Source organism: Pristis pectinata, chromosome 11, assembly GCF_009764475.1.
Source record: "Pristis pectinata isolate sPriPec2 chromosome 11, sPriPec2.1.pri, whole genome shotgun sequence".
NCBI lineage: Eukaryota > Metazoa > Chordata > Chondrichthyes > Rhinopristiformes > Pristidae > Pristis > Pristis pectinata.
In genome coordinates this window covers 9,487,209-9,510,271 of record NC_067415.1, presented here as the reverse complement: position 1 = coordinate 9,510,271, position 23,063 = coordinate 9,487,209, and the positions used below count along the sequence as shown (strand labels likewise).

At 38.7% G+C, this 23,063-nt stretch overlaps 1 protein-coding gene across 3 annotated transcripts in view; it reads right to left on the bottom strand.

Moving 5' to 3' along the window:
- The window catches only part of prkx (protein kinase X-linked), an 85,238-nt gene that overhangs the window by 25,371 nt on the left and 36,804 nt on the right, over positions 1-23,063 (bottom strand). For all 3 annotated transcript variants that reach the window (XM_052026080.1, XM_052026081.1, XM_052026082.1), the window contains 2 exons: positions 14,594-14,713; positions 11,142-11,237 (listed from right to left, as the gene is read on the bottom strand). In XM_052026080.1, coding sequence (XP_051882040.1) covers positions 11,142-11,237; positions 14,594-14,713 — 216 coding nt within the window. The remainder of the gene's footprint in view (positions 1-11,141; positions 11,238-14,593; positions 14,714-23,063) is intronic.

Genomic DNA, 23,063 nt, shown 5'->3' with positions numbered 1-23,063 from the left:
CCATGGACTCTGTCTATATTTTTCGCTGCCTCAGCAAAGCAGCCAGCATAATCAAAGACCCCACCTACTCCAGACATTCTCTCTTCTCCCCTCTCCCATTGTATAGAAGATACAAAAGCCTGAAAGCACATACCACCAGGCTCAAGGACAGCTTCAATCCTGCTGTTATAAGACTACTGAATGGTTCCCTAGTATAAGATGGACTCTTGACCTCATAATCTACCTTGTAACGACGATGTTAGGGAGCCGGATGAACTCCAGATCATTCAGGAAACTGAAGAGATGATAAACTCTACACTGAGGCAGTTACAGGGAGGCAATCACACCTAGTTTGCAGGATACAGGTAGCAGGGTAACTGTCAGGAGATGGAAAGGGGATAGGCAGTCAGTGCAGGGCACCCCTGTGGCTGTTCCCCTCAATAACAAGTATATCGTTTCAGATACTGTTGTGGGGGATAACCTACCAGAGGAAAGCAACAGCAGCCAGGTCTCTGGCACTGAGGTTTCTGGTTTTCAGAAGGGAAAGGGTTGAATGGGGGGGGGAGGTTGGGGGTGGTGCGGTGGAGAGAAAAAGGAATGTAATAGTGATAGGAGATTCATGGGAACAGATAAGAGATTCTGTGGACGAGAATATGACTCCCAGGTGGTATGTTGTCTCCCAGGTGCCAGGGTCAGAGACATCTTGGATCGATTCCACAGCATTCTTAAGGGGGAGGGGGAGCAGCCAGAGGTCGTGGCATACGTTGGTACCATTAACATAGGCACAAAGGCTGACAAGGTCTGGCAAAGCGAGTTCAGGGAGTTAGGTGTTAAGTTAAAAGACAGGACCTCCAAGGTGGTGGTCGGGACTGCTACTTGTGCCATGTGCTAGTGAGGCAAGAAATAGGAAGCTAGTCTAGTTTAACATGTGGCTAAGGAGATGGTGCAGCAGGGAGGGCTTCAGATTTTGGTATTATTAGGCTCTCTTTCAGGGCAGGTGGGCACCCGTACAAACAGGACGGTTTGTACCTGGAGGGGACCAATATCCTTGCGAGAAGGTTTGCTAGTGCTGCTTGGGGGTTTAAAACTAGAATTGCAGGAGGGTGAGAACTAGAGAAGAAGGGCAGCAAGTGGAGTGGCTGTGGGGAAAGTAGATGTGAAGCCTACAAGCAGAGACAGAAATTGACAGATTGATGAGCATGGTGGGACTAATGTTCTGAGATGCGCCTATTTCAATGCGAGGAGTGTAGGTAACGCAGATGAACTTCAGAGCATGGATCAGTACGTGAAATTATGATGTTGTGGCCATTAATGAGACTTGGTTCCAGGAGGGGCAGGACTGGCAGCTCAATGTTCTGGGTTTCTGTTGTTTTCAACACGATAGAGAGGGAAGTATTAAAAGGGAAGGGATGGCATTACTCGTCTGGGAAAATTCACAGCAGTGCTCAGAGGGGTCATACTGGAGAGTTCATCTACTGATGCACTATGGGTGCAACTGAGGAATAAGAAAGAGATGACCACGTTAATGGGATTGTATTATAGACCTCCCAATAGTGAGCGGGATTTAGAGGAACAAATTTGTAGAGATAGCGGACAGTGGCAAGAAAAATAAGATTGTGATAGTAGGTGATTTTAACTTTCCACATATTAACTGGGTCTCCCACACTGTAAAGGGATTGGATGGGATAGAATTTGTCAAATGTGCTCAGGGAAGTTCCCTCATTATGTAGAGGTCCCAAGTAGAGAGAGCATGATACTGGATCTCCTCTTAGGAAACGAGACAGGGCAGGTGACAAGTGTGTGTAGGGGAACACTTTGGATCTAGTGGTCATTATTTTCAAGATAATTATGGAGAAGAATAGGACTGGTCCTCGGGTTGAGATTCTAAATTGGAATAAGGCCAATTTTGATGGCATCAGAAGGGATCTGGAAGGCGTGAATTGAGATAGGCTGTTTTCTGGCAAAGAGATGCTTGCTAAGTGGGAGGCTTTCAAAAGTGAAATACTGACAGTACAGAATCTGTATGTTCTTGTTAGAATAAAAGGCAAGGCTAACAGGTTTCGGGAACTTTGGTTATCGAGGGATATTGAGGCCCTAGTAAAGAAAAAGGAGGCACATATTAGGTATAGACAGTTACGATTAAACAAGGTACTTGAGTATAAAAATTGCAAGAGAACACACAAGAGAGAAATCAGGACAAAAAAGAGGACGCGGGGTTGCTCTGGCAGACAGGGTGAAAGAGAATCCCAAGGGTTTCAATAGCTATATTAAGAGCAAAAGGGTAGCAAGGGACAAAATTGGTCCTCTTAAAGATCAGCATGATCATCTATGCATGGAGCTGAAAGAGATGGGGGAGATCTTAAATGAATATTTTGTATCCATATTTATTCTGGAGACAGACACAGAGACTATAGAACTGAGGCAAAAGAGTAGTGAGGTCAGGGACTGTATCCAGATTATGGAAGAGGAGGCGCTGGCCGTCTTGAGGTGAATGAAGGTAGATAAATCCCCTGGGACAGTTGTGGGTAAATTATTAGAAGATATTCTAAGGGACAGGATATACAAGTATTTGGAAAGACAGGGCCTGATTAGGGATAATCAACATCGCTTTGAGCGTGGTAGGTCACGTCTAACCAATCTTTATAGAGTTCTTTGAGGAGGCTACCAAGGAGGTTGATGAGGGGAAAGGCAGCAGACATTGTCAAAGGCCTTGCTAAAGCCCATGTAGACAAAGTCCCTCATAGGAGGCTGCTCCAAATGATTAAGTCACTTGACATTGAGGATGAGGCAGCCAAATGGATTCAACTTTGGCTTAGTGGCAGAAGCCAGAGAGTGGCAGTAAATGGTCGTCTCTCTGACTGGAGGCCTGTGACTGGAGTGGTGTGCAGCAGGGATCGGTGCTGGGTCAGTTGTTGTTTATCATCTATATTAATGATTTAGATGATAATGTAGTAAACTGAATCAGCAAATTTTCAGATGACCCCAAGATTGGGGGTATAGTGGACAGCAAGGGAGGCTATCAAAGCTTCAGTGTGATCCTGACCAGCTAGGAAAATGGGCTGAAAAATGGCAGATGGAATTTAATGCAGACAAGTGTGAGGTGTTGCACTTTGGGAAGACAAACCAGGGTATGACTTACACAGTGAATGGTAGGGCTCTGAAGTGTGCGGTAGAACAAAAGGGATCTGGGAATACAGATCCATAGTTTCTTAAAGTGGCTCACAGGTAGGTAGGTGTGTAAACAGCTTCTGGCACTTTGGCCTTCATAAATCAGGGTATTGAGTACAGTAGTTGGGATATTATGTTGAAGTTGTACAAGACATTGTTGAGGCCAAATTTAGAGTATTGTGTGCAGTTCTGGTTACCTACCTATAGAAAAGATATCAATAAGCTTGAAAAAGTGCAGAGAAAATTTACAAGGATGTTGCTGGGACTTGAGGACCTGAGATATAGGGAAAGGTTGAATAGTTTAGGACTTTATTCCCTGGAGCACAGGAAAATTAGGTGATATCTTATTGAGGTATACAAAATTATGTGGGGTATAGAAGGGTGAATGCATACAGGCTTTGTCCCCCCAAGGCTGGGTGAGACTAGAACTAGAAGACATAGGTTTCAGGTGAAAGGTGAAATATATAAGGGGAATCTGATGGGGAACTTCTTCACTCAGAGGGTGGTGCGAGTGTGGAACGAGCTGCCAGTAGAAGTGTTACATGCGGGTTCAATTGTAACATTTAAGGGAGGTTTGGATGGAAGGGGTTTGGAGGGAAGGGGTTTGGAGGGATAATGTCCAGTGCAGGTAGATGGGACTAGGCAGAAGATCAGGTTGGCATGGACTAGATGGGCCAGAGGGCCTGTTTCTGTGCTGTAGTACTCTATGACCTTGCACTTATTGTTCACCTGTACTGCACTCTCTGTAGCTGTTGCACTTTACTCTGCATTCTGTATTGTTTTACCTTGTACTACCTCAATACATTGCGTAACAAATTGATCTGTACGAATGGTTTGAGAGACAAGTTTTTCCACTGTACCTCAGTACATGCGACAATAATAAACCAATTCCAATTCCAGAAATTGTTCAGCCTATGTAAAGGTGTGTTAGTTGGCATTCTTCAGAACCTTTGGCTTGAGGTTGGTAGGTTAGGTGAAGGTTCTGAGCTTTGGAGTTGGGAAAGTCAAACCAAGTTTGTGTGAATAGCTATTGCATGGGTGACATGTGAATGAAAGTGGCTTAAGCAGTATTAGGCATACATTTCATGTTTGACACCACTGCATTCCTCTGGTTTCTCAGTGGAGAAGGGCGAAGAAAAAAAATCACTTTGCAATTCATTGTGTCCCTTATTTTTCATTGAAATTGAACTGCAGTGCAATGCATACAAAAATGTGCCATACGATCTGATTCCTGGACAAACAATTCACTTACATAGCACAGCTAAAAACTCTTATTTATATACAAGATTATGAGATATTAAGGTCAGGTTACCAAAATCTTGGTCAGACAGGTGTTTTCAAGAAGCAACTTAAAATGCAGAGGTGGAGAGGTTTGAGGAGGAAATGCCAGCACAGAAGAACTGTAGACATTATAATCAATTGTAAAACAAACAAAAGTTGAGGATGATCAAGAGCCCCACATTAGAGCAAAGATGTCTTGGTTAAGGATTAGGGAAAAGGAAATACCTTGGAGGGAGTTAAAGCACAAGGACAATGAATGAAGTAGACAATCTTCATTCTACAACAACTCTGAGCAGTATCAGCTACAGTAAATGGCTTTTACTGACCACACTAAAGCCTTTGACTGCATCACTGGGAGGGACTGTGGAGTATTCTCCTCAGATTTAGCTGCCCACAGTAAATTACTGTCACCTAATGTTTGTTTCATGATGGCATTCAAGTTGTTATTCTAACCAATGGATTTATAACAGAGCTAATCTAAATAAAGGGTAGCACCAAATGAAGCTACATCACTGCCTCTATACTTCCTTTAGTCTACCTCATCAGAATGCTGGTAATTGGTTTATTATTGGCACATGTACTGAGATTTGCTTGCATGCCATTCAGACAGATCATTCCTAACACAAGTACGTCGAGGTAGTATAAAAAGAAAAGCAATAACAGAATGCAGAACATTGTGTTACAGTTACAGAGAGAGTGCAGTGCGGGTAGTTGTACAAGGTACAAGGGCCTGATGAGGTAGGTTGAGAGATTAAGAGTTCATCTTTAGAAAGCTATCAAAGCTAAGGAGATTAAGAACTGCAAATTAGGACATTGCAATTAGCTTTCATTAAATTTAGGCTTAACGGGAAGGAGGAAAAAGGGTGTTAATTTTAAGATGCTGCCATTGACCATGAGAAAGATCATGCAGTACCTCTTAATTTCACCTTGCTGCAGAATATGCAAATTTATAAACCAATATAGATGGTGAATATACTGCAAAGTGGTTTCTTGCTTGTAGTAGTGGTATATCGTTTGAAATACCTTTATATAAAGAATGTAGTCACTTTCCCTTATTATTTGATATAAAGGTATAACATGCCACATGGTGCAGTGGACTCAAAATTGCTTCCGCATTAGAGCTCAAGGTATAACGAGAGACTAGGTAGGCTGTGACCTTGTATAAAATCATGAGAGGCATAAATAAGGTGTTTTCCTCAGAGTACAAGTCCAAAACTAGAGGCATAGATTTAAAGAGGGGAGAAAGATTTAAGGTGAGGGGAAAAAGATTTAGAGGGGACCTGAGGGTGGAGTTTTTTTGTGCAGAGGGTGGTGGGTATATGAAATGAGCTGCCAGAGGAAGCTGTAGAGGCAGGTACAATTACAACTTTTAAAAGATATCTGGGCAGATAGATGGATAGGAAAGATTTAGAGTGATATGGGCCAAATGCAGGCAAATGGGACTAGCTCAGGTAGGCAATATGGTCAGCATGGACCAGTTGGGCCGAAGGGTCTGTTTCCACGCTACATGACTTTATAACTACAGTGCTGGCTACAGAAGCACTGCTAAATAGAACTCTCATGACTCTTGGCCTGATCACTACCACTACCTTCCAATCTGGATTACAAAGCAGCAGGCACCCCAAAGCACTGGAAAGTTACCGCTAACGTTGGCTTCACAAAATTCACCAAATTATGAATCAACAGCATAGCCCTTGCCCACGCCTTGCCATTGAAACACATACATTGACAAATGAATAAATAAAAATATCTTCATGAGTGGAGTAGATAATTTTGGAAGGAAAACCCCAATTCATCATAGTTTTCAAAAACAGTCACTCAGTTTCCCATATTATCTTTAACTCAGTATTATTTAACCTTTTCTCTGATAAATATTGATCTTACATTTACTGTTTATCAGATAAATCTTAAGGGGCAATGAGATGGTTATCAAGATAGCTATGGTGAGTTGTTATAGTTGACAAGCTTGACTGAAGATTTTAAACTTTAACTTAGCCGTCATTCTGATATGTCAAGATACAGCTTGAGCTCACATATGGAAGAGTTCAGATTCAGGGCATTTAAAAAGCCCATTAAAAAGATTTATAATATAATGAATAATATATTATAATAACTATGATTCAACATACAGTCATGAAAGTTACTGGAACAGCTACATAATGTTACCACGTTAAACTTATTGCTAATTGTAAATAGAGACTTTGTAGAGAGTTAAAATTCTACTTTTAAGTGCACGATTGACGCACTAACCTTGAAGCCAAAGCCTCATGTTCAAATTATAATCTTCAAATTTTCTTTACAAAAAAAATCTGCAGTAATTAAAACCTCCATGCAAAACAAAAAATACATTGAGCCATAATAAATACCAGTCTTGTCATTGACACGTACATTTTAAAACATGAAGAAAAAAAATTCCAGGGGGACAGAGGAATTTCAACTCAAGATTTAGAAAATGGTCACGTGGGAGATATGTGAAATGGAACGTCTTAAGTCAAGCACTTGAATTGCCTTGAAAACCATCTCAATGCCTTTTAAGATTTATCTGAGAGACAGTAAATGCAAGATGAATACTTTCTTGCCTGGAGCATTTCTTATTCGACATAAACAATAATCAAAATTTGACAAGGATTCAACTGCATAGTAAATGCCCATGGTTTTACAGAAGGCAACAGACTTCTGAATGGATCCATTATAGAACTGTTGCCATTGGCAACAAATATTCCTAATTACTAGTAATAGAGAAAAAAATGCATTAAAGTCTTCTATATTTCTGCTGGTTTAAAGTGTTTCTTCTAACCACAGACATAGCCATATTTTACTCTCAACCTATTTTTAACTAGTAAATGGAAATAGAACAATTGCCTTAATACAAATCAAGTCAGAACTCTAACCTTGATAGATAGCAACTGACAGCTGATCTTACACTATGTCAATGGTCTGGATAGACCAAACCCTGCAATATTGCTCAAAACAAATTGCAAGATTAGGATAAAAGCAACTCTTACTAGTAGTATAAAATTTATTAAACATCAGGACTGATATCAGAAAGTTTTCCTCACAGATTGACTAACATTATGCATTATCAGATCCAGGGAACGAAACCCCTCCACCCCCCAAAAATCACTTGGAAACAAGTGGATGCTGCATCTTAAGGGATACTTTGTATAATTTAAAAAAAAAACAAATCAGCCCATTTTGCTTCAGTAATCCAGTGACTATAACAATATCCTTTTCACTTGATCAACTAATCCCATTCTGGACCATCAATTTAGAACACAGTAAATGTTAAAATTTAGTTACATTAGTTTGCATTCAGTGCAATGAACGAGTTAAATCAGGGACTGTTCAAATTAATGGGATTGTACAAATACAAATTTTACTTAAAACAGTTACAACATTTGGATTAAAAGGATCTAGCACTTCATATTATATTTCAAATTATTGAAAGTGGCACCTAGGAGCAAATTTCAAGCATTCCCCATGCCATTTGAAGATCAGATGCATCCTAAAGCTCCAGACAGTTAACAAAATAGGTGTGCTACGTTCTTACTGAGCCAACATTTTTTTTATGAAACTATTCAAGTTTCTGCCAAATTGTCACTGTTTTGGATTTGCTGTTACTCAGAACAGAATAGAGCCTGTCTAAACAAATTTAAAACTTAATGTATTTCTCAGTCCCACCCAAGTGTACAAATTCTTGCAGAATTTGGTTTCATGATTCTTTACGACATGGAAAATGGGCTTTTCTGCTAGTTCTGGCAGACTGCATTTCTCAGTAATTCTCTCAACATGCCTATATCCTCTTCCAACTAATTAATCAGGAGAGATGTGTACCTATACTCTACAAGGTGGCCGCCATAAATGGAGATATAATCACCACCATCTTAAACAATGAAGGGACACCTGCTTCCATCCACAGGGAGAAATACAAAGAGTGAGACTGTTAAAGTGAAAAGATAGAGAATTAGAATAGGGGAAAGCAATGATATAGGGTTGGATTGGTGAAGGTCCTCATCACTGCTTGCATTTATAAAGCAAATTTAATATAGAAAAAAAAGCAAAGGATTTGCAATGTACTAAAACTGATATTAAAAAGAGCAATGGGAGATCAAAACCTCAGATGGGTTTTAAAAGAAGATTTAAAGGACAAGAGAAAATTTAAGCAAAGGGGTTTGGGGAGAAAATTTCAAAATAATCAGCAGTTGAATATTATCAACAATGGTAGGAGAAAGAGGCTGGAGATAAGATTATTGAGGAGGAGTGTAAGAGGATGTCGGAAGCAGCAACGGAGAGGAGTAGAGATGGGAAGGGCCAAGGTCATGAAGGTTTTATTAAAATTCAAAGCCTATGTGGCACCAGGAACCAAGTCTGTCTGCAACAGTACAAGTAATGATTGGAATAAAGCACCAACTGTAAAACTGCAATGAGCTGATGTCATATTTCGTAGATAGAAGCTTCCCTAGGGAATAAGGAAAACTAGATTGAGGTGACAAAGATATGACTAAAGGATAGGGTTAGAGGCTCAGAAATTCTGAAAATAGGTTAGACATAAATTGAACAGAACAATTGTAAATTAAATTGAATGTAGTAAAGTGTAGGATAGTTCATGTATGAAGGGATAATGGCCAAAGTCCATCAATAGAGTAGAAACAGTTAAAGAAATTGAGAAGTTGTTTGATGCTCATCATACTTAACCCACAAAGGAGCAACATATCTGCAAAGGAGCTTTAATCGAAGTGCAAATAATAAATAGCAGGAATAGATCATTTGGCCCACCAGTACTGCTCTGCCATTCAGTAATTTATCCCAGTTCCACTTTCCTGCACCAACTCCAGATCACACGATTCCCTTAATATACAAAAATTCACCAATTTTTGTCTTGAATATATTCAGCTTCTACAATATTCTTGGATAGAAAACTCCAAAGGTTCACTAGAATTTGGGTGAAGAAATTTGTCCTCATTTCTATCCTGCATGACCAACCCCTTATTTTGATTTCTGGTTCTAGACCTGTCAATCAGAAGAAACAGTTCAAAGAATGCAGGAAGATAATTTCATAATCAGTCACACCTATAGACTGCTAAACTGCAAGGCCAAACTTGCAAATTAACAAGATCATACTAAAACTGTATAGTGTTCTGTTTGAACAACAGCTCAACTCCTGCAATCAAGTGACGTCACCAAGACAGAGTAGCTGTCAAAGCAATAGAATGGAGCCAGAAAAGAATCAGAATTAACTTTCGGCTCCAATCAGAGATGAGAAACACTGCAGAGACTAAACAGGAGAGTGGGATTTAACAGAAGCAACCTTTTTCATGAAATTGTGCTATCTCTATGCAAGCAGAAGCAAACCGTGGGTCTGCTCCTGAGATGCCACAGCTTCAGGTATTGGTAATGTTAAATCTTGTGATGCTACAGGACATGTGCAGAATATTGGAAAAAGATCATATAGAAAGGTTTCATCCTGCATATGCTGAATCCTGCAGCTCAAAAAACATTTCAGTCATAACTGGCTGGAAGTGCAAGCAGATGCCTGGGACCAAGGGCTATGGACCATTTGGGATAGCAGTGAACGGCAGGACCAAAGAGATTTGAGGCTTGAAAAAGAAAGAGTGGCAGAAGTGGTTGAATTAAGATTAGGTGAATGTGCCAAATAATATGCAGATTTCAAACAAAGAGGGAGAAAAATCTTTTCTATTTGACAATATGCTGGAATGTGATTGACAAGTTCATATCATTTCCTTTATAAGCCATGTTTGATTAGTGTTATATTAATATCCACCATTGGGTTGCAATTTTGGATTTCCTCATCCAATAATGTGGCAGTTCACACAGACAATGTGACCAAAGACCAATGATGCCTTTGCAGCAAAGACCATACTCCTCAAATGTAAAAATATAAAAGGATCCTTTTGTTAAGTAGCTTTCAAATCCAGTCCCCATTCAACAGTGATTTAAATGGACACTTAATTAAATACAGTAAGTATTTCAGAGAGAGGGCAAGGTACTCTTTATGCAAAACAAAATTACTGTGTTGCATAAATAGACCTGATAATTCAGAATATTCCCAATTTATGGCATATCAATTACAGGAAATGAAACAGAAGCAATAGGCTAAATAACTCTTTGAATCTGCTGACATAAGATTGTGACTCATCATCTACTACTTTCCCCATCCTAATGCAGGTGCTCTTGATTTCCCTTGACCAGAAGTCTATTGATCATAGTTGAATATGCTCAACCACTGAGCATCCATAATCCTTGACATTAGAGAAGATTCATAAACTTGAGTGAAAGTGTTTCTCATTTCCATTTCCCCAACTGTACGATCAAACCCTTAGAAAACCATGCGTTTCAATCTCTATTCTTAGTTTTTGTTTTTTTGACCCCCTCCTCATAGGTGGCCTCTTCATTCCAAAGATCAATCTAATGAATACAATTTAAAACAAAAAGTCTTTCCCTGACTGACTGATTAGTGTATATAAATTAATGAATTAAAGTTAAACTTGTTTTTGCATCAAGATCTGACCCCAAAAATAAAAGTAAAAGCTATGTCAAAGCAGTATATATACATCAAATCTACATGGAACTTCTTCACACAGAGCTCCTGCTAAAATACTGGAGAAAATTTGAGTTAACAGCTGTATGCTATCACAAACAATTCATAATTATCTTGTAATATTCCAGCTGTCAGATGGTTAAACCAAACTTACTTCACATAGAAATCGAGGTGTTTTGGGAAGTCCAATTTTCCAGCAAGAATCTTTTGATAAATTCCAAAAGGATTGTCATCAAAAAATGGGGGATAACTATAAAAAGAAAAAAAGAACAAAAATGTGGATTATAAATTAAGTTTTACAGTATCAGATAACATAGCATGTTTATAGATTTGGAAATAGTCCATTTTACATAATGTCTTCCCTGCCACCTTATGTAAGTTCAGTAAACAGTCTTCTTTTTGAAAAGTTAAATACTGTTCATTACTCCTGCCAGCAACTTGGTAAGATAATATCTTTTACACCTTGGCTGCTTGAACTTCCATTGGAAATAAAATCTCTTTTCTTCCTCCTTTCTACACTAAATACAAATCCACAGATTGGGACATGTTTGGGAAATCACAACCCATCACTTGGTGAGCAGAAGGCCATAGAACCAAATTGCCATAAATCTGCAAAACTTCACAATATCATTCACAAAAGATGCAAGGGAATTTGGTTTAGGTAGTAAAAATGTTTCAATGCTGTAGTTAAAATATATTCCTTGGAGGTAAAGGATGAGGCCAAATCAAGCTTAAGATTAGTGGCACACCTTAGAGCCAAAGCACAGAAGGTTTTAAACATCCATGTCCCTTTTCACAGTATCTGTTCTGGGAAAGTTTCATGCATACACTATTTGCAAAATGAATCATTCTTCAACCTTGGCATTCTGCATCTTTAAACTCCTTTAAAAGTTGTCAAGCAAAACTGAACATTTTCCTTTAAGTTACAGCAACAACTTGCAGCGGGTGCATTGGCTCAGTGAAGACTTGTACAGGTACACAGTGTAAATTGTACAAGTTGTACATTTAATCTAAATGGCAAATGCACATTCATTACTGAAATGGGAAAACTATGAGGATCAGAAAATGCAATTGTTGAGAGTTTGAAATCTTAGAATATCCAGTGACTTTGCCTTATATGGTGGTGAAACCAAGAAAATGTCAAAGCTACCAGAAACAAATCAAAAACTCAGAACTCAGTGCTGTACCTCAAGAAAAATCAATACTTTGCCAGGATCAAACACTAGAGAGTACCACTTGCATCCAACATATTGGTCATTATTCCTTGCAATTATTCCCCAGAAGTATTTCATTTCCTAATAACGAGAAAAATGTTTTGATTTCTACTTGCTATTTTTCCCAGTGATATCGGAGTTTAAGGCATATGATCAAATTAGCTTATTAATCAGATCTGTGGCATTAACAATCATTTTTCTTTACTATGTATTATAATTTAAAATTTAAGATGCAAACAAGTTTAAAGCTTGCACTGAGGTTTACTTAGATGCTAAAACAGTGAAAATAACCAAAATCTATATCGTTTAGATTCCAAGTCTGTGTGTATAATATTTTCCTGCTTGTTATGACTTGCTATCAAAATTACCACCCTCAAACTCCTGTCATATCTCTTTCATGACAATTGGAAATGAGGAAATTAAGCCTTACAAAATAAATATCTTGGCCTTCATTGCCAACCAATGCTGAATTGATCCTGCCTGCAACAGTTCTATAATTGGGTCCAAATATATTACACTCCAGAAATGAGGGGTGAAAAATGAAAAAAAATTAGTCACTATTATTTTTCATGCCTCTCATTTAAACAGACTTGTGCATGCACGTTCGATAAGGATCTATAGATCTGTTAGAGTGCCACCATGTTGCTTAGGTCTGGATATGAAAAATTGATTCTTGGGCAAAGCACCAGGTCTGTCAGCACAAGCTGAATTATACTGACAAAAGCAGACTGATATGCAATTAGGCATGCTTTAGCAAATATTTGAGGTAATTCAAAATGTATAAACATGAAATGGAGAGCTGAAGGTCCTAAACCAGTCCAAAAATGTTTTTAACCTTTATTACAGTGGTTTAGTGAATTTTTATAATTGACAGCTGAAGTTATTCCCACTACAACACATTAACCGAGCAAATACTTTTCCACTTAATACAGACAAGCACAAATCACCATTACAGTAAAATAGCATAACATGTTGATTATAAATGAAGACAAGAATATCTATAAAGCAGAAGAAATGAAAAGCAACAACCAAATTTACAGTTTATGGAACCAGAAGATCCGTAGCCAAAATTTAAAAAGTTTAGAAATCTCCTTGACCTAATGGGTCAGCATTCCAGATTTTAAAGGAAGTGGCTGCAGAGATGGTAGACGTGTGGATTGTAATCTACCAAAATTCCGCAGATTCTGGAGAGGTCCCAAATTTAACTATTTGAGAAAGAAACAAAACAGAAAGCAAGGTGCTATAAGCCAGTTAGTCTAACATCTGTCATCAGGAAAATTCAGGAACCTGTTATTGAGGGGGTAATGTTAAGAAAAGCTAGAGTCGACATGATTTTATGAAAGGGAAATCATGCTTGACAAATTTGCAAGTGCTCAGCTCTAGCAAACAGGGTGTTTACAAGAAAAACAGGATGTAATCTTACAGAAATGCAAGATTCTGAGGGGGATTGGTGAGAGGATATTTCCTCTACTAGATGTGCCTAGAAATAGGGGGAAATGGTTTCAGAATATGAAGTCACCTATTTCAGACAGAGATGGGGAGGAATTTCTCTGAGGCTCATGAATCGTTGGAACTTTCTATTCCAGGGAATTGAAGAGGCAAGATCATTGAATATATTCAAGGAGGAGATCGACAGACATTTGACTTACAAGGGAGTTACGGGGTATGGGGAGAGAGCAGAAAGTGTAGGCCAAGGTTGAATCAGCCATAATGTTATCACAAACTCGAGGGGCCGAGTGGCCTACTCCTATTCCTTACATTTAAAAAACGTGATGAATGTAAAAGGTATATGTGATAGGAAGGGAAACTTCTGGTGGAGGTAAGGGAATGGGTAGGAGTGTGGGTACCATTGTCAGCATTTTTCCTGTTTGTTATTTTTGAATTCTAAAATTCTAACAAATAATCGTGCTCAAAATATTATAAGAGGATCACTTGCTGCCCATCTTGCCTTCACCTATGGTTTTGGGGGGGCGGGGGAGTGGAGAGTTGGTGACCAAAGCTGGGATTCAGTACTTCTTCCTTTCACTTTAAGGATGGATAAAAATATTACAGTAAAGTGCAGAACTATTTCAACAACTACTTCTTGTTAAAACAACACTACTTGTTAGTAATATTGTTTTGTAGTTTTTTGAAAAAGATCATTTTCATTTACACATTCTCTACTAGTTCTCTTACTCCATACCACTAGGAGAAATAATGTTGAATCCCAACTGTGGGAATAGCAAATGTACCAATAATCTGTGCAAAGGAGGTTTATCAGTAATTTTTTTTATTTCGGAAAGGTGACTTTTAAAGTAACCCCAAGATTCTGTTTTGCCAAGCAACATCAATAAAAATCAGGGACCTTAGTAACAATGCTTATAAAAGTCAGCTGAAAAATCTGAGGACCTACCCTGAAAGCATTTCAAACATCAGCACACCTAATGCCCACCAGTCCACAGCTCTTCCGTGACCTTTACTCTGGATGACTTCTGGTGCAAGGTATTCTGGAGTACCACAGAGTGTCCAAGTTCTAGAAAGGGCAAAAAAAATCAGAATTATGTTGAGGGAGAACTTGAGTAAATATAACAATGGTTTTGTCAGTAATAATGATCAAAATACTGAATACAATTAGTTCAGTATTTAAATACAAAACTGACTTTTTAAAATACATTCAATGAAGAGCATGTTGGAAAAAAAATCAAGGAACTCATGCTGCAGTCTCAATAATTTATCAAATTAGATGCAGTAGATGGGGTTCAATGCCTATGTACTTCCTAATTTGACGATGTTCAATATGCAGGCAATGCTACCATTTATATATGCTTGGAGGCCAAGCTATCACTGATAGGCTCACTGAAGCACATACACTCAATGCCTGCAAGACAATGGAGTTCTACTAACCTGCCCCCTCTGTACAACACTGGCCTCTGGCAATAGAGATGTATGGAGAGACTCTGGAAACAGTGAACCTCTTCTTTATTTGGAGCCACCTCTCAATGGAGATGGACATTGATGAAATTCACTATCAACTTCAATGAACTAGCATGTCTTTGGTTGATTGAAGAAAAGGATGTTTAAGGATCAAAACCCAATACAAAACAAATGGTCTATCAGCAGCAGTGATCCCTGCCCTCCTATATGCTGGATCACCTACATTAGGAACCTCAAAGCATTAGACACTATTGCTGCAAAATCCTCCAATTCTCCAGTAAGGATTAGCAAACCAAATTCAGTGAATTCTCCTAGGCTAAAATCCCCAGTTTTAAGGCATCAGTTACACTTAGTTAGCTCCATTTAATCAGAATCAGATTTATTATCACCGACTTGTATAACATGAAATTTGTTGTTTTGCAGCAGCAGTACATTGCAAAGACATAAAATTACTATAAATTACAAAAATAAATAAATAGTTCAAAAACAAAAGGAATAATGAGGTAGTGTTCATGATCTGTTCAGGAATCTGATGGCAGAGAGGAAGAAACTGTTTCTGAATTGTTGAGTGTGGGTCTTCAGGCTCCTGTACCTCCTCCCCAATGGTAGTAACCAGAAGAGGGCAGGTCTCAGATGGTGAGGGTCCTTAGTGATAGCTGCCAAATCAACCACACACCTGACACCAGACTCTTGTGGATTAAAAGGGCAACAGAGGGAAAAGTTAAGATATTCCCAAAACTTCCTTGAAAAAAAATGCAACATTCCTTCTTTTTCCTGCAAATCCCAGGCCCAGGACTGCTCAAAGTGTTAGAATATTTGGGATGGTGTTGAGGATCTCAAGTCTATGCACCAGAAGCACACAAAAAAAAATGGTGGATGGACCATAAGATATAGGAGCCATTCAGCCCACAGAGTCTGCTCCACTATTCAGTTATGGTTGATTTCTCCCTCTTACCTCCACAGCCCCCCCCAACCCCCAACAACCCTTAACCTGTTTACCAACCAAGAACCTATCAATTTCTGCCTTGAATACCCCCAAAATGACTTGACCTCCACTGCCCTCTGTGGCAACAAATTCCACAGATTCACCATCTTCAAAATACTTAACCTCTCATCAGTCACATCTGAACTCAAGGAAACAAGTCACCCTGATCCTGGGGTACCCCCTAAGAAAATTGAAAGTTATTCTTTATTAAAATTTAAGATTTTTTTTTTAAAATACCCAGGTTTCACTCTGTAATTGAGTTTACACAGTATTCAATACATTGACACCTTGAAAATGTACTGAAAATGGAAGGTTATATTTGCTTAGGTGGCATATCATGAAATAACTGGGTGACCCATTGACTACTGATTTCTTTCTATACAATGGGTTCCCCCCCCCCCCCCCACCTTTATGGAATTCTCAGAGAAGGCACAGAGGTCCGAACTTGCTCTGCTAATGTATCATCACTTTCCTTCCCTCATAAGGTCAGAGGTGGGGATGTTCACTGAAGTTCAAATACATTTTCAAACTACTCAGCGAAGTTTATGTCTGCATGGAGCAAAACCTAGAGAACTTACAAACATGGGCTAATAAATGGCAGGTAATTTCTGTGTCGCAGAAGTGCAAGGCAATGACCATCTGTAAAAGAGAGAGCCCAGTCACTTAAAATGCCAAGTTCCCCACCATCAACATCCTTGGTAGGGAGGGGATGTCACTACTAAAGGGACAATCAACTGGTCCAGCTACATAAATACGACAGTTACAAAAGCAGATCAGAGGCTGCAGTGAATGACTTATTTCATGATGCCACAGTCTTTCCACTATCAAGTGGAAAGGATGTCAGTGTGATGCTTGGATGAGGACAGTTCCAACAGTTCTTCAGATGCTTGATACCAAGGACACGGCGGTTTGCTTGATTGGCACCCCATCAACCACCATAAACATTCATTACCTCCATCACTAATGCCCAGGGGCATTATGTACATCATTATGTACATGCAATATATACATCAAGAAAACACACTGCAGTTACTTGCCTAGGCTATTCTGACACTAGCTTCCACACTTGCAACCACCATCTGGAAGGAACAAGGGCAGCAGCATCATGAGCCCACCACATGCAGGTTCCCTTCAACGTTGCACATCAACACAATCTGGAAATATATTCTCCATCCGTTGTCATTGGGACCAAATCCTGGAATTCACTACTAACACCCTTGTTGACATATCTTCCCCAGAAGAACTGCAGCAGTTCAAGTTGGCAGCTCACCAGCAGCTTCTCAAGGGCAAACAGAAACTAGCAATAAATGCCTGCATTGCCAACAATGCCCAGATCACAAAATTTAATAAGTTTTAAATGCTTTACATTTCTATGCATGCAAATCAGATTCCACATACACAGGCAAGAGATGCTGGGAAGTACAACAACATGGAATGCAATGGAAGCAACAAAGTTTTTATTTTAAAAAAATCATGTGTACAAGTCCAGGAGTTCCAAATGACTGCAACTTCATGACTGCTCAAAATTTTCTAAAATCCTTTTCCCTCCATAGAGTATACCTATATTTTGTAAAAGGTCCCATCATATGTAGGCATTGAGTTCAAGAGTCAGGAAGTTATGTTGCAGCTTTATAAAACTCCGGTTAGGCTGCATCTGCATTCAATTCTGGTTGCACCATTATAAGGATCTGGAGGCTTTGGAGAGGATGCAGAAGAGATTTACCAGGATGTTGCCTGGATTAGAGGGCATGTGCTAGAAGGAGAGGTTGGACAAACCATGATTGTTTTCTCTGGACCGGCTGAGGAGAGACCTGATATAAAATTATGAGAGGCATAGATAGAGTAGACAGCTAGTATCTTTATCCCCAGGGTCGAAATGTCTAATACTAGAGGGCATGCATTTAAGGTGAAAGGGGGAAAAGTTCAAAGGAGATACGCTGGACAAGTGTTTTCTTTTAAAAACAAGAGTGGTGGGTGCCTGGAATGCGCTACCAGGGGTGGTGGTGGTAGATATGATAGAAACGTTTAAGAGGCTCTTAGATAGGCACATGATTTTGCAGAGAATGGAGAGATATGGACCATGCAGGCAGCGATTAGTTTAATTAGGCACTATTAGCTTAATCAGTTCGGCACAACATCATGGGCCGCAGGACCTGTTTCTGTGCTGTACTGTTTTATACTATGATTCATAAATAAAATGCATCCCTAAATGAGTGCTTCTTGAACACATCAAGGTGGCAAACAGTTTGACAACATAATGCAGCATTAATTACTTTTCAAGAAAAGCTGGTGAGCAGTGAAGAAAAAAATTATATACATTGATAATTGTCAAGTTTCCTTGAATGATGTGGCTCCTTACTGGAAACCTTAAAGTTTAGTGAATTATGAAAATCAATGATAATTCAAAATTTTATAAACTATGCACAATTACAAAGTGACAGATGCAACTGTATAAACTATAAGAAAAACTACAAGATTCCCCATTTTTAAACTTTGAGTTTTACAGCACTGAATTCATCAGATTAAGCCAATGTGCATTTATCTTGGCTTTCTGAAATTGCTCCCTCTTGAATGTGTATTTTTCAGTTATCTACATTTTTCAGCTTTTAAGAACTAATAGCTCAAAGAGGTCAGCAATGGTCAAATCGGTTCTGGTCTATTATGAGAAACAGGATGGCACAAACTGCAGCCTCAGGCAACAACCGAGTCACAATATTTTATCGCGACACTTGAACTTGAATGCAGTGCACAAAAACACTAAACATCAAAAACAATCCAGATTTAACATGCAATACAATACACTATTGTTTATTTGTTAAAGTCACTGAGTAAATGTAGTACTCTACCAGAGTACAGAGCTAATACATGAACTAAGATGCCTGCTTATGTTTTCTAGTAGGGAAGAATATATTATTAATATGATAGAAGATATGATACAGCTGTTAACTCAATATTACATGCAGATATTATTTACCAACTGTCAGTTAATCATAACTATGCATAACGAGGATGGTTTAGTGCATGTATATAATTGAGGCTATTTATTAGGAGAAATAATATTTTGGAAAAGGAAGTGGATTGAACATTTAACAAGGGATATTACAGATTATTGATATCTTTTGCTTAAAAAAATGTTTTTTTGGGCTATCAGAGGACAATTAATAAAAATCCTGAACTTACTAGAGAACATCTTAGATATTTGGAAGTCTGTTTCTAGACTTGTTCTACTGTTAGTGAAACTGCATATGGATCAATGTTAGCTAAACCCTGACCCAAAACATTTAAGAATTGTATTCCCTTTCCCCACCTCCGCCATTATCCACCTCTGCCTCAGGTACTGAACAATGTTGTTCTAAACAAGATCTAGCATGCTTTCCAAATATAAATACATGTATAATGAGGTTTTAACTAGGCACAATACTTAAAAGAACATGTATTTTTTTTTGAAAAGGTATTTACCAGTTTAAGCATGGTCATGATGATACTTAAAAAGTGCGTGTGTGTGTTCTAGTCCTTGGCTGAGACTTCAATAGTAATTTTCAGCATAAAATACACTAAAATATCTAAATTAGAGGACAAACAATCACAACACATGGGAATTTTTATATTTATGGGTGACGCTCTTATAATCCAACTCTAGACTGTCTTCACTGGAGGAGTATATCACCCTCTGGTGTTAGAATAAGTAAAGTGCATGTTCACAATTAAGGTGACTTGCAACATCAAATCCTGGTGTCAGACAGAAATGGGACCTCTGGCACCAACCATTAAACATCCAGCTACACCAATCCCAGTTCTTCTCAGGTTCCTCTTAATCACCCCCAGATTCTACTACTCACCTGCATACTAGGGACAATTTACAGTGGGTAATTAATCTAATTACCCATACATCTATCAAAATAGTTCCCTCAGCTGAAACGTACCTTTTGATACAGAACGTTAAGTAATCTACAGAGCAGATCTCAACAAATAATAAGACTTCTCAACTATACTGTCAACACAGAATGATCCCTCAAAAGGTAAAGTGGAGTGGGTTGTAATATTTTGCATAAGCATCTATAATTTTACTGCTATGACGCAGAAAAGTTCACACATTTTAAGAAAAAGCATTCAATCTGCATGCTAGACTTTCTCTTGGTCACATATTTGGATTCACCTTTGAACTCAAGACAAATCATTCAAAAATAATGAAAAACATGATGATGTGGGAGGAACTCAGGAGGCTAGGCAGCATCCCTTGAGAAAAGCAGACGGTCAACATTTCAGGTCAGGACCCTTTAGAACTGACTGGTCTTGAACTCAAGACAAATCATTCCAAAATAATGGTCCTAAATTTGCTGGAACACAACATTCCAAGCTAACTTTTGTCCCCAGCTTTCAACACAATACATTTTGGACCAGAAATGCAAATTGATAACTGCACGACACAATCTGAGAATGATGGGGCTGGCAGCTTATCACTTTACCATGTGTTAATTAAGATTAAAGCAAAAAAAAATTGAAGTGATGGAAAAATTAAGCAGAGTATATTAAAACTAGATCATGTATTTGGAGAAAATGACTGAATACAAAGATTCAGAGGGAAAGATGAAAGCTCTGAAACCAAGATTTCCCTTTTGGTTGAAAAGTGATGTTACAAGAGAAGGAATCTCATCGGCGGTGCCCTTAATGTAAACATCAACTCTTACTTTCTGCAGTAAACTTAATTTTAACAGTACAAATGCAATGATTACTTCAAAGACAAAAGGGAGAATTTGGGATAACATGCTCAAACTGAATGTCAGAATAACATTGGCCAGCAACATGGTGACTTGCAGGTTATTGGGAATCTCTTGCTTGTCACAAATTGCCAGGTTACTTACATTGTTATAACTGGGGCAGGTTGTTGTAAAAACATGGTTACTTTACCAGTTCCAACTCCACATGAAATTTCCTATGAATTTTGTAACTGATTTTGATAGAACATAATCTTGAGCAAGTATTTTGCAACCAAGTACTATAAATACTAATTTTACACAACTTGTACTGTTTTAACATCTGTACCTGCTTTATGATGACAGGAGTCAACAGCTCACTGCTGTCAAACTGGGGTAAAGCATAGCAGTGTGCAAATGATGTAATTGTACGATCTATTAACCAATAACAAAATGTCTAATTCTAAATACCAGTCTATTCTTTATTAAATTTAAAAACTTAGAATAAATTAGAACCAAACTGTTTTGTTCCCATGGGCACATTTTGATTCTTTTGGTTAATGTGCCCAAGCCTTCAAACAAGTTCACAATTTAGTCAGAAAAGTATTTGTGACAACAATATTCATAAGACACTTCAAATCAATTGGAGGAAATTTAAACATCTCTTTCCTAGTGTCACATAGGTGGAAAAGATCAGTTTAAAAAGGCATTGAACAGGCAGCTGAGGGAACCAATTTAAATGTGATGGAAACAGGAGGCCAGAATTGTAGTTCTCAGGAGGGACCTAAAGGAGATTATTGGGGTGGGGGTGGGGGGAGGGAGGGAAATTGAATACTGCAATTATCAGTGAATATCTCTATCTTTTTACGACAGATGAAAAGCCATTGATGAAACAGGTGAGAAAGTTATGAATGCAATGAGAATTCTAAAACCAATGTGACCCAATACAAAGTTAAAGTGTGAATGGTTGATTCTTTGTTAAGATCACAGCATTTCAAAACCCAGGCATTTTGAATATGATTAATGTCCTGTTGATTTGAGTATATTGCAAAAGCAGTTTTGAACAGGAAGCTTAAAAGGTAACACATTAATCTTATTTGCCCCTCAGCATTTATTTGCCCAAAAGCTCATGATAAAAACCTTGAGTGGGACACATGATCAATGGCATTCCAGTTTAAAAAGCACTGCAAGTGTTGTAGTACCTAGCCGTGAATGGTAGGAAATCAAATATTTCATGGGAAGGAGAAGGCAGTGAGAACATTAGCATCCTCAATGATGGCAGGGCCCAGCATGCGAGTGTTAAAGACAAGGGTGAAGCATTCTTGACTGAGCCCTGCCTCATGCTCCAAGTGGACAATCAAACTCAACTTCCTCCCGAGATCCTGGAATGTGTAGGTTGCTGAATGAGGAACATTTGGAAGGCATCACACAGGAATGATGATAATGTCTGCACTTCACATCAAGGCAACATTTAATTAAGTGTGGCATCAGAAGCATTGGTAAAACTGAAGTAAATGGGCATCAAGGGGATAACACTCCAATGGTTGGACTTGCATCTTGCTCAAAAAGATTAGATCAATGGAGGTTAATCATCCTCAGTTCAACACCTAGAATTAAACAACAATGACCTGCTTCATCAATGGCTTTTCATCCATCATAAAAAGGTACAGATGTCCACTGATGATTGCAGTGTTCAATTCTATTTGCAACTCCTCAGAAAAAAAATGAAGCAGTCCATGTCCGTATGCAGCAATGAATCAGAATTAGGTTTACTATCACTGTCTTATATGCGGTGAAATTTGTTGTTTTGCAGCAGCAGTACAGCGCAAAGACAAAATTACATAAATCACAAAATAAGTAAGTAGATAAATAGTGAAAAAAAAGGAACAACAAGGTAGTGTTCATGGATCCATGAACCGTTCAGAAATCTGATGGTAGAGGGGAAGAAGCTGTTCCTAAATCGCTTGGTGTAGGTCTTCAGGCTCCTCCTGTACCTCCTCCCCGATGGTAGTAATGAGAAGAGGGCATGTCCCGGATGGTGAAGGTCCTTAGTGATGGTTGCTGCCTTCTTGAGGTACTGCCTTTGAAAAGGTAGAGCCGCTGGCGTGCCTTCTTCATGACTGCATTAATGTGTTGGGCCCAGAATAGATTCTCCAAGATGTTGATGCCCAGAAACTTGAAGCTGCTCAACCTTTCCACCGCTGATCCCTTAATACACGTGCAGAGAAGTGGCAAGTAACATTCATATAGCAAATGTGGCAGGCAATGAC